Below are 16,180 nucleotides of genomic sequence, written 5' to 3' on the forward strand. Positions count from 1 at the left end.
AAAAATATACAAGCCAGCATTTTCAAAATTTAAAACCACCTGAGTCTCATTCATTTCACTTCTTCTGCATGTAGCTGAACCTTCTGGTTCAAATCATTTCAGCTCCTTTACATCAAGTATCAGTAAAGTAAATCTTGAGCTAAGGGTTGTTTTTTTTTTAAGTAACTGGAGTGTTACACTACACACCCATCATTATTGAAAATTTGATTTAAAACACAATTTTGTGGTTCTGTAGAAAAAATTTGAATTGTGCAGGTGTTCAAGTACTGTTGGACTGAACTGTATCTTTGTCTCTTAGTGTCTTTGCAAATTAACACAGTGACCATCATTTATTTCACACTGGAGATGCTGAAGCTCTGAACTTGGAGAAAAATGTGTAACTGTCCAAATACAGAGAGCCCTTTTCAGCATAAGAATTATTTACAAATGAATGAAAGAAAGAAAGAAATAATCACGCTCTGATCTCATCCTGATCAGCTGCATCGGTCACAGTGGTTGAGTTAAAATCCTTTGTGATGATGTAAGGAGATCAGATTATTAACCTTTCAAGATCAACACAGACAAATCTGCTGTTACTCTATTTTCAAATATCCACTGTAAAGTTACAGAACACCTATTAGAAGTGAAAAAAAATATGAAATACTCATTTGCAGTCCAACAGATAGTCAATTAAAATAAATGAATCTTTTCACCAGAGTGCCTGAATGCATCTGCTAGTTTGAATAGTTTTAAAAGTCATCTGACAGAAACAGAACCTCAGAGTAAAAACAAGACGGATTCACTCAAAGTCATTTGTATCTATGGTTTCCATGGGTGAAAAAACCACACTGTGAAATATCCATCAAATGTTTTTAATTTCATGTCATTCACAGAAACATTAGATAACACTGACAAGAGTGATGATGTCAGTACCTGATTCAAATTAGCTTTAATGAAATCTGAAATGAATTTACAATAAAACTGTTGAATGTAGATGAAGAACAAGACTGAGACAATTGTTTGCTGCAGTTAAACTGTTTTACCTACTCTTAGTCTTTTAGAGGGACTGGGTCTTGTGTCACTGTCAGGGTCACAGTTAGTGGCACTGTCAGTGTCACAGTTAGTGGCACTGTCCTTATCAGTACTACTTTTAATTTCCCTAAATGCATCTGCCACAGGTTTGCTATTAATGCACAGTGCACCACCAGGCCTTTTGAACTGGGATGGTTGTCTGTTTGAGTCACCAACACACATCCAATTTTCACTGTCAGAAACACACCATTTGGAATGATCACATCCAAATGGTGGCTTGATGTTGTAAAGTTTGTGTCCATCTGTAGTCGTATCCATAGTTTCAGGTTTGCTGTGCCAGGTCTGGATGTATAAATCACTCTTTAATGTGTCAGCAATGGTGACATAAAGATCTCCTGCAAAAGGAAAGACAAGCATCAGGAAACCATCAGACAGTGTTAAACTAGCATGAAGTAATAAAAAAAAGAAAGGTGTCGCTCACAACAACTCTGACTCTGCTTTCTCTTTCTGAGACTTCCTGCATTTCTTATTTAATCATTTCTTTTTCAAACATCATGTCATGGTCGGTGTTGCTGACAGGCTGAGTGGACGCAAAATGCAGATACAATACAGCAGGGGTGTCCAACTCCAGGCCTCAAGAGCCGGTGTCCTGCAGGTTTTAGATGTGTCCTTGATCCAACACAGCTGTTTTAAATGGCTAAATGACCTACTCAACATGTCTTGAAGTTCTCCAGAGGCCTGGTAATAAACTAATAATTTGATTCAGGTGTGTTGAGCCAGGGTGATATCTAAAACCTGTAGGACACCGGCCCTTGAGGCCTGGAGTTCGACACCCCTGCTGTGGAGTAACGTGAATGATGTTTATTTACAATGACGTGAGTAAAATGGCTAATTGTTAGTGAAAGGTGCAGGGAGCTATTTACAGAGACGGGAGGTAGGGGCTATATACACAGTGCAGGCAGCAATATACATGGGCATCTAGGCTCAGTACTAAAGCAGGGTAACAGGAAGAGGAAGCAGGCTAGACACAAGAACATGAGCTATGGCCATGAAACATAGATTACAAGAGTTGAAGGGGAACAACAAGTGGGGAGTCCATAAACATGACTATGTTACAGGGTTCCGAGGATTAATGCTTGGTGCTGACGTTGGAGTGAGTACAACAGTCCAGAGGTCAGAAACGTTGTTTGCAGGTGGAGGCATGTGGGGAGGGTAAAGGCAAGGCTAAGCAGGTTTGGGTGAGGTAAGGAAGTGATGCAAATCCAAAAGTCCAAAAGTGGCAGCAGAGAGGCAGGCAGGTTTGAATGAAACTGGAGTCTGTGCTGGAACTAACGTGGCACAGGTGGTTGAGAGAAGACCAAACAACCAGGCTGTGGATTACTGCAAACAACAGGTGAGAGCAGTCTGTGGAATTGAGCTGGCTGGCAGACGATCTCTTAAATACTGCCGAGGTAATGAGCTTCAGGTGCAGCTCCAGAGAGGAAATTGGTTTAGCTCCACCCAGAGGAGGAGACTCGTAACTGCCGGAAATATACAGCCACTCACCCAGACCCTGACACATCAGATCTCGTATGATCCCTGCTGCTAGATTTCCTGATGAACTCTGAACTGAGGCTGGGTCACGCTAACACCTTAATGAAAGGTCTCCATGGTGATACAAACTTACAGAAGCACAACATGTGTTAACAGGGTTTATTTTCCAGCTCCCACAACATTTTCATACAAGGATTATTATTTAATTTAAATGTGAGTTATTTTTAGAGTTAAAGTCTAAATAAAGTGAATTTTGAACAGAGCCCCTCTGTAAAGATAGAGCTACTTGTAGCCCAGCTGATGTTTCACAGGCCAAAACATTAGGGAGGTTAGAATAAAGGACTCTGGGGCCACATGCTTCACACCTTGAAAATAAAATTCTCAGCTCTTTAGTGGGAAAACTATAGAAAGTCACAATTATTTCACACAAGAAACTCAATGTGGTTTTAAGTTATTGTTGTTTGTTTAAAAATGAATGAAGAAGAACTCTCACCTTCAGATTTAGTTGAGATTTTTTTAACAAAGCGTTTAAACTGCTGACCACCGGCTGACAACAAGTCCTCATGGTAGGGCGGTTGTGGTGCAGTGGAAGAATCTCTGAGTTTTTCAGGATTGTGCTTATCAAATATATAAGCATTGATACCTTTAAGATGCTGAGCTGAAAAAAAGTAAAATGAGGGATGGATGTGTTACTGTGTTAAGACTTCACATACACTCTAGGCATGAAGAAATAACTTGGACAGGCTGCCTTACCTATTTGTGCAGACTGTGCAGATTTCAGTGTTACACACATAAATATCTGTGCGTTCCTCTCCCCACTTTTAGGATAGAAATTATTGCTTTTATCTCCTTTGGGGAATTTTGGTGTGCTGTGTAAAAGCCAGACTACATTATCCTTATCCATCATCACAACTCCTGCAGAACAAGAACATGAAAGAGCACATGTAATTATTAAGAAGAGAACATCTGCTGAGTGATCTGAGAATAACAGCAGCTGTGGTTCTGATGCTCAGAGGCGAGCGTGAAGGAGAGCACATTTAAATCAGCTATGTGTTTATTATTATTACAGCACATTATAATTGGACCTGCTGATGCAAAATCCTGCTTTCCATTAAAGACACAGAGAAAGTCACTCATGCATTTACTTCCTGGCTGTGAGCTTATTGTCCATTGTAAGTTAGTAACAAGCTAGTTTCAGTGATCCAGTTTACAGCTGGTTTAAAATGCAGCAGTGAGGTGGGAAGCCTTAATATACTGAACATCTTTCACCTGTCCTGGTATTCTTACATTGACAACCATGTTCAGATTAAACCCAGGGTGAAATAGTCCATAAGAGCAATTCATATTATAATTCATGTAGTCTGAGGGTGAACTCAGTGTTTTATTTCTCTTATATTACATTTAAATGTGCAAAATTAATAACCTAACTGACTTGTACTCACATAATCACAATGTTTTCTTATTGTGACATCACAGGTTGGAGCTTTGCAGCAAACCCAACTTTTAATGTTGAGAAAAAGTTCCTGCAGCTGAACTAAAGAAATTATTAAGTATTTTGCTTTCCATAAAAGTTTACTTTCAGAAATAATTATTTCTACCCACCTTTGCTGTGGCCATGCTTGCAATTTACACTCTCTTCATTTGGTGGTTGATCATTGTATGCAATGAATCCAGAATCTGATGACTTCATATGAAACAGAAAGAATAGAGTATATATCCACAAAAACATAACTTCACGTATGTCTTTCTTCAAAGGGCATACACACTAATAACAGAAACTCATGGAGTTATTCTCACTCTTTCAAAGTAGGGATTCAGGGTATGTGCCAGGACACCAGCTTGGTTGTTGACAGGCTTGTTATTCTTTTTAAGGTTCTGGTCGGTTGAATCAATGTAAACATAATCAAACCCAGCAGGCTTCTTGTACAAAATAAACCTGGTGATGTCAGAGACAAGTCAGTAAATTCAAAGATCACAAAAAATTATGAGAAGTGTGACCAAGTATGGAAGAAGAAAATAACAAACCCTGTCATACCCGAGTCTCACAAGCACCTGTATGATATGACTGAAAACCTTTAACTATGAATAACAGGGCCTTTTATGAATAGTATTTTCCACTGACTTCCTCATGATGCTAAAATGTGATGAAGCTTGTGAAACTTTGCAAAGTGTTTTCTTTCCCTGTTTCCTCTTGTGCAGTAAAGTGAGAATAAGACGAGTGTTACAAATAGATCTGCAGGGCTGGAGAAAGGAGGCAAGTGTCACAGTATTGTGTGTTGTCTTCAGTGTTTTAATGCATTAGATATGTCTAATGTCCCTGTTTTAACTTCCCATTCTTGGAAATGACGTTATTTATGAAATGGAAATATATAAAATAACTGATAATAACAGTGTAAAATAGTGTTACAGTGTCTGAACATCATCTATTACTTTGTTGAAACACAGGTGCAAAAGGTATCATAGCACAGCTTTGAAGCACTTGAAGACCAAAGTTACTAATGTGTAATTCAGTATATATGAATGAATAGCTCAGATGTTGTCTTACCAGTCTACATCTCCACCAATTTCATTCTTACAGGATATAGCGCCCTCACAATGTGAGCCAAGCAGACCAACAGTGAGGACAATCATCCAAAGCACATCCTGAAAAAACAGAATAATAATAAAAAAATCATGTTAATACATCATCTTCCCTTTAGGAGAAAAAAGAATTAGCTCACTATTACTGGCTGCAGTGTCTTTACAGGTAATGACATAATGCAGTATCACAGCATGACTTGAGTTCACAGGTTATTCTGTGCTACACCAATTGTGTCACCATCCTAATACAGACAGAAACTAACTTACCATCAGGCTGAGTGAAGAGTGTGTGGGTCCTCTGCTGAACTGACCCTTAGTTATAAAGCTCCAGAATATGATTTGTGTTAGATCTAAACTCACAGACCTCGCTGTCTCAGAGACCGATCCTTGTGAACAAAGCAAGACCACAGTGCTTGTGTCTTTTACTTGCTGGCAAGGGAAGCCCAGTCGAGGTCTTAGAGTTGTAAGGCCTTCACCCGAACTCAGCCGACTCCGAACCTGACTTCCCTTGCATCTCCTTTTATTTGGTGAAAGCAGACATACATCCAAGGCAAGCATGTGTGCGCAGCATCAGCATGTGTGTGTGTGTGTGTGTGTGTGTGTCATCTCCTGTCATACCATACATGGCGCAACCCTTTAACATCTCCAGTCACTCTATTTAGGGCATGAACCTTTAACAAACCAACATATAAAAAGCAGAAGAGAGCAATCCTGCTAAACGTATAAAAACAGGAACTTGTGGTTTCTTGTGTGCAACAGAAAAACTTCAGCGAAGAGACTGCTTACTACATGCAAAGGCTAAAACCTAATATGGAATAAACATTTTATCAGCATGTGACTTTGCACAAATGACAATTTCAACAGAATCAACTCTAACAATTTGCACTGACTCATGGTCAAGAATTTTTAGATAACTCACACTGTTATGAAAATGAATAAAACAGGAACTTCTTCATTTTGTACCAGACATGGCAGGAAACGTCTTTGCTTGCTGTCAAACTAAATACTTCATTAGATTTTTACCCATGGATGTTTAACACAAGCACCAAAAAAACTAAAAGTCATTCTTTTATAAGTGATGCCTCACTACTATGCCCACCCCTCTTAATTCAGTATTTTACAGGTTTTAACTGTGTGGTCTTTCTGTCTTTCTGGAAAATGTAGGCCAACTTGTGAAATGAGAGCGTGCACCGCCTTTCAGAACTGTCAGCTTTGCTCGTTTCATGCGTCCTCTGTTGATAAAACTGATTTCTTTTTATGGATCTTAATGTTTAAAGACAATAGCGAAGGTACTGACCTGTGTGTCTCTTTAAACTGTAGATGTTAAATTCTAAGGCTGAGTCTGCTTGGCATATGCTGTGTATAAAGGCTCTGGACCTTTCCAAAATGACGTAGAGGTGACTTTAGTGTGATTAATTTATTACAATTTCAGTTTCTGGGAGGTTTTCAGTTTTCCCTCCTGTGTCTATGGCTGGTGCAAGCTTTTTGTTTATTTGTGAAACTGAGCGTGGTTGTGGACAGTTCCGACTGTGTTGTTTGATTTGAGTTTCGTGTTGGATTCCTTTCTTTAATTGTTAATTCTCTGCGAGCAGTGAAGAACCAAACTAGGACTTACAAGTTTTTGCAGTGCCCCAGTGGACAGTGCGAGGTTCTGCTGCAGATCCCAGCATGAAAGCTGAGGGACCAGTCAGCTGGTGGAAAGACTGGTTGATGCCTGGACGCGCGTTGGAGTCGACTTTGCTACCCGCACAGAGCGTTTCTGACAGGCGGGCGTTGCTTATGCAAAAGAGAAAAGCAACAATACGGCGTGTTTCTCTGCTCCAAGACATCCGCGGTCCTTTCATACAGTAAGCATGTCTGTTAGAGCCCGCACTTCATAAATGTCTGTCTGTCATGGCTGATTATTCAAACCCTGTTTAAAACGTGACTGATTTGTTGTCCAAAAACATTTCCTCTAAATTTGCAAAGTTACTGATTTAAAAATATATATTTTCAATTTTTAGCTGGATGTCAAACATATGATAGACTCTTGAGCATATTTATATAACAAAATTCACAATGGTATAACCATGTTAAATAAAAGATGCCCAAGTGTGCATCAATGCACTCTAATGCAAGCCTTTAAACTGTATGTTGATAAGTACATGAAGTTTATCTCTACCTCTATAGCTCATACATTGGAATAAATGTATTCTTTTCGATACTTTATAAATATGAAACTAAAGATTTTGAGTTCATGCACATGGTGAAACAAGAATCTAAATCTTTGTGTCACAATGATTTCTATAAAAACATGTTTATGGGGATAATGTGACAAATCTTTTGTGGTCCCTATTAATAATCAGTGTTGATTGAAGAGGAAGCTTGAACCCAGGCTCTGGACATTTTCATGACAAGTGACAGCGCAGACATCTGCTAATGAGAGAACATGTTTTATCATCATAAACACTGTGATGTGAAGCATCGTTAAAGTGTCACTTCAGTAATGCTGCTGAGAGAAAGAAGTGTTGACTCATGTTTTTTAACAGATGACTTAAAACACTAAACTCTAATTTCAGGGGTTTATTTTAAGTTTACAAAATATAACACCTGGTAAGACGATGAGTTTTACTTCTCACTGTCCATGTTATGTGTATCTATTTATCATGTATGTTACTTTGCTCTGTGGACTGTAAAATGTTTCATTGTATTCATGAAATGAACCAAACTTCCACTGTCTGCATCTTTTATTGTTTTTCTGCTTTTGTTCACTCCAAGTTTGACAAAACCTACAGACATCCAGAGTTAACTCACTAACATCGTGGAGCAGTCTCAGTGTACTTGGCTGCGTTTCCCCTAAACACAATCAGCTGACTGAGAGAAACGCTTGCAGTCCTCACTTTGGTCATTGTGAACGTTGAAGGAGATTTGTTTCATAAACACCTTATACTAGTGTTTCCTACACTTAATCCAACACTACTATGTTCTATTTAAATCAAGATTCCTTTTATAGTTTGCAGTGAAATTTGTTAAACCATTGCTTAATGGGCCAGAAGTCACTCTTTACTAACACATTGTAGACAAGTTTATTGCTGAACGACACAGCTCACACACTCTTTAGATTTTTGAAGTTTTGTGTGTAACGGTTTAGTCTCTCACACCTTACCCTTTTCTCCCCAGTATCACAACAGTATGACTCCCAAAGTACGGCTCAGTAAACAAACAAGGACTCTAAAGTCAGAACAGAAAGATGCAGCTAGAAGATTAATGACTGCGTTTTTTATGATGCGTAGTAAACTACCCCCTCTTCTTCTTCTCTATGTTGTTGTTGTTCTTGTGTGTGTGTGTGTGTGTGTGTGTGTGTGTATGCCTTAGAAGTAAAATAATACATTAGCCACACTTACAAAAAACATTTGAATTTCATTTAGAACTGAGATTCTAAGTTGTAAGCAGAAATCTTATGCTCAGCCAGAATCATGTTTCCCCACTTTCACAATGCTGAGGTGTCAAATCCACGACCCCCAACAGATGGTTTATTAAATGTGGGCGAGAAGGGCAAGTCACCCTTTACTCACACAGCCTCACACACTATAGATTTTTAAAGTTCTTGTGTATAATGGTTTAGCCACAGATGTAACTTCTACTTTTGATAAAGATCACTCCATCTGCATATTTCGTAAGAAATGAAGCGTCTTTGTTAAGCTCTTATCTATGAATGTCTACACAATAATAGACACCGTGTGCTCTGTGACATTATAATCTTCTACTTCTGCTTCCATTGGTTTGCATTTTAAACTCCCAACCTTTCAGGTTGTTATGAACGGCTTATATTTCTAACATTTTGTGATGTAAAAGTGAACCACGCAGCTTTTTTATTTTCTGTATGATGGGATGACTTAAGACACGAGTTGTTTAAACAATTATAAATGACAGTGTGATGGCCATAGTACTTTATGTGGGTCAAATATGTTAAGGATGATGTTTCTCAATGTAAAACTGCAAAGAACTTTTGGGTAGGATACAACATCTTGTAAACAGTTACCTCAGAACCTGCTGAACCTCCTCAGATCCTGTACTGTCAGATCTATGTACGTAAGGTTAAACTTTCCACAGCACTTCCAGTTAAGTAAGTAACCAAACACATAAAGTCACCCTTACCAATAATCGACTGTTCCTTGAAAAAAATAGCACAAACAGATTGTGTTTAGGGAAAACGCAGCTGGCATGCTGTCGGGGCAGCAATTTCTTTTCTTTTTTTTTGCCGATGCCCGTGATGCCGCCCTGGGCAACCACCCATGTCGCCCATATCAAAAACCGCTACTGATGTGAGCACTCTGACAGCTCCACCACTTTCACTGTGCATTTCTAATATTCACTTATTTCCTGACACTGTAAAATGCTGTCACTCACTCTGAACATGGACAGATGAAGGTTTACAGTTAAGTAAGTTAAGCAGAGGTAAAGTTCATAAAAACTATGTACAGTACTCTGATTATACCCTTTGGATTAGAGCTGAAAGGCTACAGATCCATCATTATTGAACATTTGATTTAAAACACATTTTTGTGTTGTTGTACAAAAATTAGAATTGTGCAATTGTTTAAATACTATTGGACCAAACTGTATCTTTGTGTCTTTGCACATTAACACAGTGACCATCATTTACTTCACACTGGAGATGCTGAAGCTCTGAAGTTAAAGAAAAACGTGTAACTGTCCAAATACTGAGAGCGTTTTTTAGCATAAGAATGAATTACAAATGGATAAAATGAATAAGGTGATCACGCTCTGAAGTCATTCTGATTGGTTGCATCGGTCACAGTGTTTGAGTCAAAAACCTTTGTGATGATGTAAGGAGGCCAAATTACACAACCCATGTCACCGTCTAAATACTGACAGTATGTACCACCGGTATCAATACGTTCTTCTGCTGTTAGAAGGCCTGAATGGCACGTGAACAATAATCAGCTTAACAGTTACAGTCAGAATCAGATTATTAATCTTTCAAGATCAACACAGACAGATCTACTTAGTAGTTACTCTACTTTCAAATATCCACTGTCAAGTTACAGAACACCGAGTGGAAGTGGAAAAAAAGGAAAAAGTACAAAACAAGAAAACATAACTGATATGAGCTCTTAATTTCCCCAGGTGATCATTTACATTAATATTTAAATTTTTCTGTCCTTCTTATTCATTATAAAATGAGTTATAATATCACATATGCACTAATTTGCATAAAGCCCAACAAATAATGTATTAAAAAATGAATAAGTGAACTGTGAAAATAATTTCTATACAAATAAATAATAAAAGTGCCACATGCTACAGTTGTTGTTTTGTAATAAGGAAGACCTGTTACAGAAGAAAAATCTCAATATAAAACCTGGTTTGGCAAATCAAAATCTACTAAACCATAAAAATAAAGATGTCTGACTGCAGGGTTTGAATAATTTTAAAAGTCTTCAGACAGAAACAGGACCTCAGAGTAAAAACAAGACGGATTCATGCAAAGTCATTTATTTCAGCCTTTTATGGTTTCAATGGGTGAAAGAGCCACACTGTGAAATATCCATCAAATGTTTTTAATTTCATATCGTTCACAGAAACTTTAGATAACACTGACAAGAGTGACGATGTCAGCACCAGATTCAAGTCAGCTTCACTTTGATAAAATCTGAAATGAATTTACAATAAATATGAAACTGGTGAACGTAGATAGAAAACAAGAGCGAGACGGTTGTCTGCTGCAGTTAACTTAGACTACCAACTCGTTTTCTTTTAGAGGAACTGGGGCCTGTGTCACAGTCAGTGTTACTGTCAGTGTTACTGCCAGTAATACTTTTAATTTGCCTAAATTCATCTGCCACAGGTTTGCTATTAATGCACAGTGCACCACCAGGCCTTTCGAACTGGGATGGTTCTCTGTTTGAGTCACCAACACACATCCAATCTTTACTGTCAGAAACACACCATTTGGAATGATCACTTCCATGTTCCCAACGACCTGCATCAGTTTTTAATGACATGATGGTGACTAGCTGGTATTTTGTAGGACGTTTATTAGGATCTTCAGGGTTGCTGCGCCAGGTCTGGATGTATAAATTACTCCGTAGTGTGTCAGCAATGGTGACATAAAGATCTCCTTCTGCAAAAGGAAAGACAAACATCAAGAAACCATCAGACAGTGTTAAAATAACCCAGAATAAAAAACAAGAAAAAAAACAAGAAATATGTTGCTCACAACAACCCTGACTCTATTTTCTCTTTCTGAGAGTTTCTGGGAAGTTCCAGCTCTTTTGATTTAATCTTTTTTTTTTTTTTTTTTACAAACATCAGACCTCGTATGATCTCTGCTGCTACACTCCCCTGCCGAACTCTGCACTGAGGCTGGGTCACACTGACACAGGACACACTGACACTTATGTTCACAGGATTTATTTTTCAGCTTCCACAACATTTTCATACCAGGATCATTATTTAATTTTAAATGTGAGTTATTTTTAGAGTTAAAGTCTAAATAAAGTGAGTTTTGAACAGAGCTTCTCTGTAAAGTTAGATCTACTCATAGCCCAGCTGATGTTTCACAGGCCAAAACAGAGAGGTTAGAATAAAGGACTGTGTTGGGCTGGATGTTTCACACCTTGTAAATAAGATTCTCAGCTCTTTGCTGGACAAACTACAGAAAGTCACAAATGTTTCACACAGGAAACTCACAGTGTGGTTTTAAAGGTTTTTTTCCTTAAATGAATGAAGCAGAAATCTCACCTTCAGGATCCCTGGCCCCTGAGATTTGTTTAACAAAGCGTGTAAACTTCTGACCACCGGCTGACAACAAGTCCTCATGGTAGGGCGGTTGTGGTGCGGTGGAAGAATCTCTGAGTTTTTCAGGATTGTGCTTATCAAATATATGAGCATTGATACCTTTAAGATGCTGAGCTGAAAAAAAGTAAAATGAGGGATGGATGTGTTACTGTGTTAAGACTTCACATACACTCTAGGCATGAAGAAATAACTTGGACAGGCTGCCTTACCTATTTGTGCAGACTGTGCAGATTTCAGTGTTACACACATAAATATCTGTGCGTTCCTCTCCCCACTTTTAGGATAGAAATTATTGCTTTTATCTCCTTCGGGGAATCTTGGTGTGCTGTGTAAAAGCCAGACTACATTAGTCGTATCCATCATCACAACTCCTGCAGAACAAGAACATGAAAGAGCACATGTAATTATTAAGAAGAGAACATCTGCTGAGTGATCTGAGAATAACAGCAGCTGTGGTTCTGGTGCTCAGAGGTGAGCGTGAAGAAGGAGAGCACATTTAAATAAGGTGTGTTTTTTACTATCATTAAAGAACGCTATGATTGGACCTGCTGATGTCAAATCCTGCTTTCCATTAAAGACACAGAGAAAGTCACTGTTACAAAATAAATATATTGTTAGTGCTTATTTAGTGCTTATTGTTACTTGTTTTTAATATAGTTTGCTTCCAGTTTAAGAGAGGGCCAACTTTGAGTATAAACTAGGTCGGAGGCTGACAGGAAACTGCATGCTTTTGCAGAGCACAGGAGGTGCAGACAGAAAGTGAAACTAAGCAGAGTGCACTCCAGATCGAAACTGTGTGTGACGTATAGCAGAACTATATATATATTATATATATATATATATATATATATATTATATATATATATAATATATATATACTATATGTTCACCCCAACTTCCTGTTAAAAGGGAGTTTTTCCTTCCCGCTGTCGCCAAAGTGCTTGCTCATAGGGGGTCATATGATTGTTGGGTTTTTCTCTGTACCTATGGAGTGCCTTGAGGCGACTTTTGTTGTGATTTGGCGCTATATAAACAAAATTGAATTGAATTGAATTGAATTGAATTGGCTTGCAATGTTTTTAGAGCTGGGGGTGCGTGCTCGTGTCTACAGGTCTCCGTTTCCGGAAATGTACAATAAAGATGATTTTTTGAGCTTGACCACTCTGAGTCGGAAGTCTTTCTCTCTCACTAAAAGAATTCAAAAGAACCAAAATTTAATAGTCACTCATGCATTTCCTTCCTGGCTGTGAGCTTATTGTCCATTGTAAGTTAGTAACAAGCTAGTTTCAGTGATCCAGTTTACAGCTGGTTTAAAATGCAGCAGTGAGGTGGGAAGCCTTAATATACTGAACATCTTTCACCTGTCCTGGTATTCTTACATTTACAACCATGTTCAGATTAAACCCAGGGCGAAATAGTCGATAAGAAAAATTTATATTATAATTTATGTAGTCTGAGGGGGAACTCAGTGTTTTATTTCTCTTATATTACATTTAAATGTGTAAAATTAATAAACCAAACTGACTTGTACTCACACAATCAGAATGTTTTTTATTGTGACACATCACAGGTTGGAGCTTTGCAGCAAACCCAATTTTTAATCTTGAGAAAAATTTCCTGCAGCTGAACTGAAGAAATTATTAAGTATTTTGCTTTCCATAAAAGTTTACTTTCAGAAATAATTGTTTCTACCCACCTTTGCTGTGGCCATTGGTGGAACTTGCAGTGTTTCCATTTGGTGGTTGATCACTGTATGCAATGAATGCAGAATCTGATGACTGCATATGAAAGAATCGACAAAAACATAATATAACTTACATATTTCCTCAAAGGGCATACACACTAATAACAGAAACTCATGGAGTTATTCTCACTCTTTCAAAGTAGGGATTCAGGGTATTTGCCAGGACACCAGCTTGGTTGTTGACAGGCTTGTTATTCTTTTTGAGGTTCTGGTCAGTTGAATCAGTGTAAACATAATCAAACCCACACTTGTTCTTGTACAAAATAAACCTGGTGATGTCAGAGACAAGTCAGTAAATTTAAAGATCACAATAAATGATGAGAAGTGTGACCGAGCATGGAAGAAGAAAATAACAAACCCTGTTATACCCGAGTCTCACAAGCACCTGTATGAGTAGAGATATGACTGAAACCCTTTAACTATGTGACAGGTGGTGCCCATGTGTGCAGTAATAACAGAGCCTTTTATGAATGCTATTTTTCACTGGCTTCCTCATGATGCTAAAATGTGATGAAGCTTGTGAAACTTTGGCAAAGTGTTTTCTTTTCCTGTTTCCCCTTTTTTGCAATAAAGTGAGAATAATACAAATGTTAAAAATAGATCTGCAGGCCTGGACAAAGGAGACAAGTGTCACAGTATTGTGTGTAGTCTTCCTAGTTTTAGGTATGTGTAATGTCCTTATTTTAACTGCCCATACTCCCCAAATGAAGTTATTTATGAAATGGAAATATATAAAATAATTGATAATAACAATGTAAAATAGTGTAGCAGTGTCTCAACATCATCTATTACTTTGTTGAAACGCAGGTGCAAAAGGTACCATAGCACAGCTTTGAAGCACTTCAAGACCAAAGTCACTAATGTGTAATTCAGTATACATGAATGAATAGCTCAAATGTTGTCTTACCAGTCTACATCTCCACCAATTTCATTCTTACAGGATATAGCGCCCTCACAATGTGAGCCAAGCAGACCGGCAGTGAGGACAATCATCCAAAGGACGTCCTGAAAGAACAGAATAATAAAAAAAATGTCATTTTAATGACCCTTCCCTTTAGGAGAAAAAAGTATCACAGCATGACTTGAGTTCACAGGTTATTCTGTGCTACACCAAATGTGTCACCATCCTAATACAGACAGAAACTTACTTACCATCAGGCTGAGTGAAGAGTGTGTGGGCCCTCTGCTGAACTGACCCTTAGTTATAAAGCTCCAGAATATGATTTGCATTGACCCATGGTCAAGAATTTTAATACCATTAGATAAATTGTATTGATAGAAAAATGAATAAAACAGGAGCTTCTTTGTTTTGTACCGGACATGGCAGCAATTTCTTTACTTGCTGTCAAAATACAGTGGCTTGCAAAAGTATTCGGCCCCCTTGAACTTTTCCACATTTTGTCACATTACAGCCACAAACATGAATCAATTTTATTGGAATTCCACGTGAAAGACAAATACAAAGTGATGTACACGTGAGAAGTGGAAGGAAAATCATACATGATTCCAAACATTTTTTTACAAATAAATAACTGCAAAGTGGGGTGTGTGTAATTATTCAGCCCCCTTTGGTCTGAGTGCAGTCAGTTGCCCATAGACATTGCCTGATGAGTGCTAATGACTAAATAGAGTGCACCTGTGTGTAATCTAATGTCAGTACAAATACAGCTGCTCTGTGACGGCCTCAGAGGTTGTCTAAGAGAATATTGGGAGCAACAACACCATGAAGTCCAAAGAACACACCAGACAGGTTTGAGAAATTTAAAGCAGGTTTAGGCTACAAATAGATTTCCCAAGCCTTGAACATCCCACAGAGCACTGTTCAAGCCATCATTCAGAAATGGAAGGAGTATGGCACAACTGTAAACCTACCAAGACAAGGCCATCCACCTAAACTCACAGGCCAAACAAGGAGAGCGCTGATCAGAAATGCAGCCAAGAGGCCCATGGTGACTCTGGACGAGCTGCAGAGATCTACAGCTCAGGTGGGGGAATCTGTCCATAGGACAACTATTAGTGGTGCACTGCACAAAGTTGGCCTTTATGGGCGAGTGGCAAGAAGAAAGCCATTGTTAACAGAAAACCATAAGAAGTCCCGTTTGCAGTTTGCCATAAGCCATGTGGGGGACACAGCAAACCTGTGGAAGAAGGTGCTCTGCTCAGATGAGACCAAAATGGAACTTTTTGGCCAAAATGCAAAACGCTATGTGTGGCGGAAAACTAACACTGCACATCACTCTGAACACACCATCCCCACTGTCAAATATGGTGGTGGCAGCATCATGCTCTGGGGGTGCTTCTCTTCAGCAGGGACAGGGAAGCTGGTCAGAGTTGATGGGAAGATGGATGGAGCCAAATACAGGGCAATCTTGGAAGGAAACCTCTTGGAGTCTGCAAAAGACTTGAGATTGGGGCGGAGGTTCACCTTCCAGCAGGACAAGGACCCTAAACATAAAGCCAGGGCAACAATGGAACGGTTTAAATCAAAACATATCCATGTGTTAGAAT

The 16,180-nt window shown here is 38.6% G+C and overlaps 1 protein-coding gene across 2 annotated transcripts; it reads right to left on the minus strand.

Moving 5' to 3' along the window:
* Window positions 1-843: 843 nt before the first annotated feature.
* Window positions 844-14,917, minus strand: LOC102081222 (deoxyribonuclease-2-beta-like). Of its 2 annotated transcripts, XM_019346447.2 has the most exons (8): window positions 14,825-14,917; window positions 14,580-14,677; window positions 13,803-13,941; window positions 13,625-13,706; window positions 12,138-12,299; window positions 11,872-12,042; window positions 11,077-11,251; window positions 844-1,258 (listed from the first exon to the last, which is right to left on the minus strand). In XM_019346447.2, exons 1-8 carry the CDS (start codon window positions 14,900-14,902, stop codon window positions 1,009-1,011), a joined length of 1,155 nt encoding a protein of 384 aa, XP_019201992.1. In that variant the 5' UTR covers window positions 14,903-14,917; the 3' UTR covers window positions 844-1,008. The 2 variants fall into 2 exon arrangements, with proteins under 2 accessions (XP_019201992.1, XP_005475810.2); XM_005475753.4 differs by lacking the exons at window positions 11,077-11,251; window positions 11,872-12,042; window positions 12,138-12,299; ... (2 more) ...; window positions 14,580-14,677; window positions 14,825-14,917 and adding exons at window positions 3,038-3,202; window positions 3,298-3,459; window positions 4,147-4,228; ... (1 more) ...; window positions 5,090-5,187; window positions 5,392-5,726 and having other exon boundaries at window positions 844-1,406.
* Between the last annotated feature and the right edge of the window lie 1,263 nt (window positions 14,918-16,180).

Source organism: Oreochromis niloticus, linkage group LG17 (assembly GCF_001858045.2).
Source record: "Oreochromis niloticus isolate F11D_XX linkage group LG17, O_niloticus_UMD_NMBU, whole genome shotgun sequence".
Lineage (NCBI taxonomy): Eukaryota > Metazoa > Chordata > Actinopteri > Cichliformes > Cichlidae > Oreochromis > Oreochromis niloticus.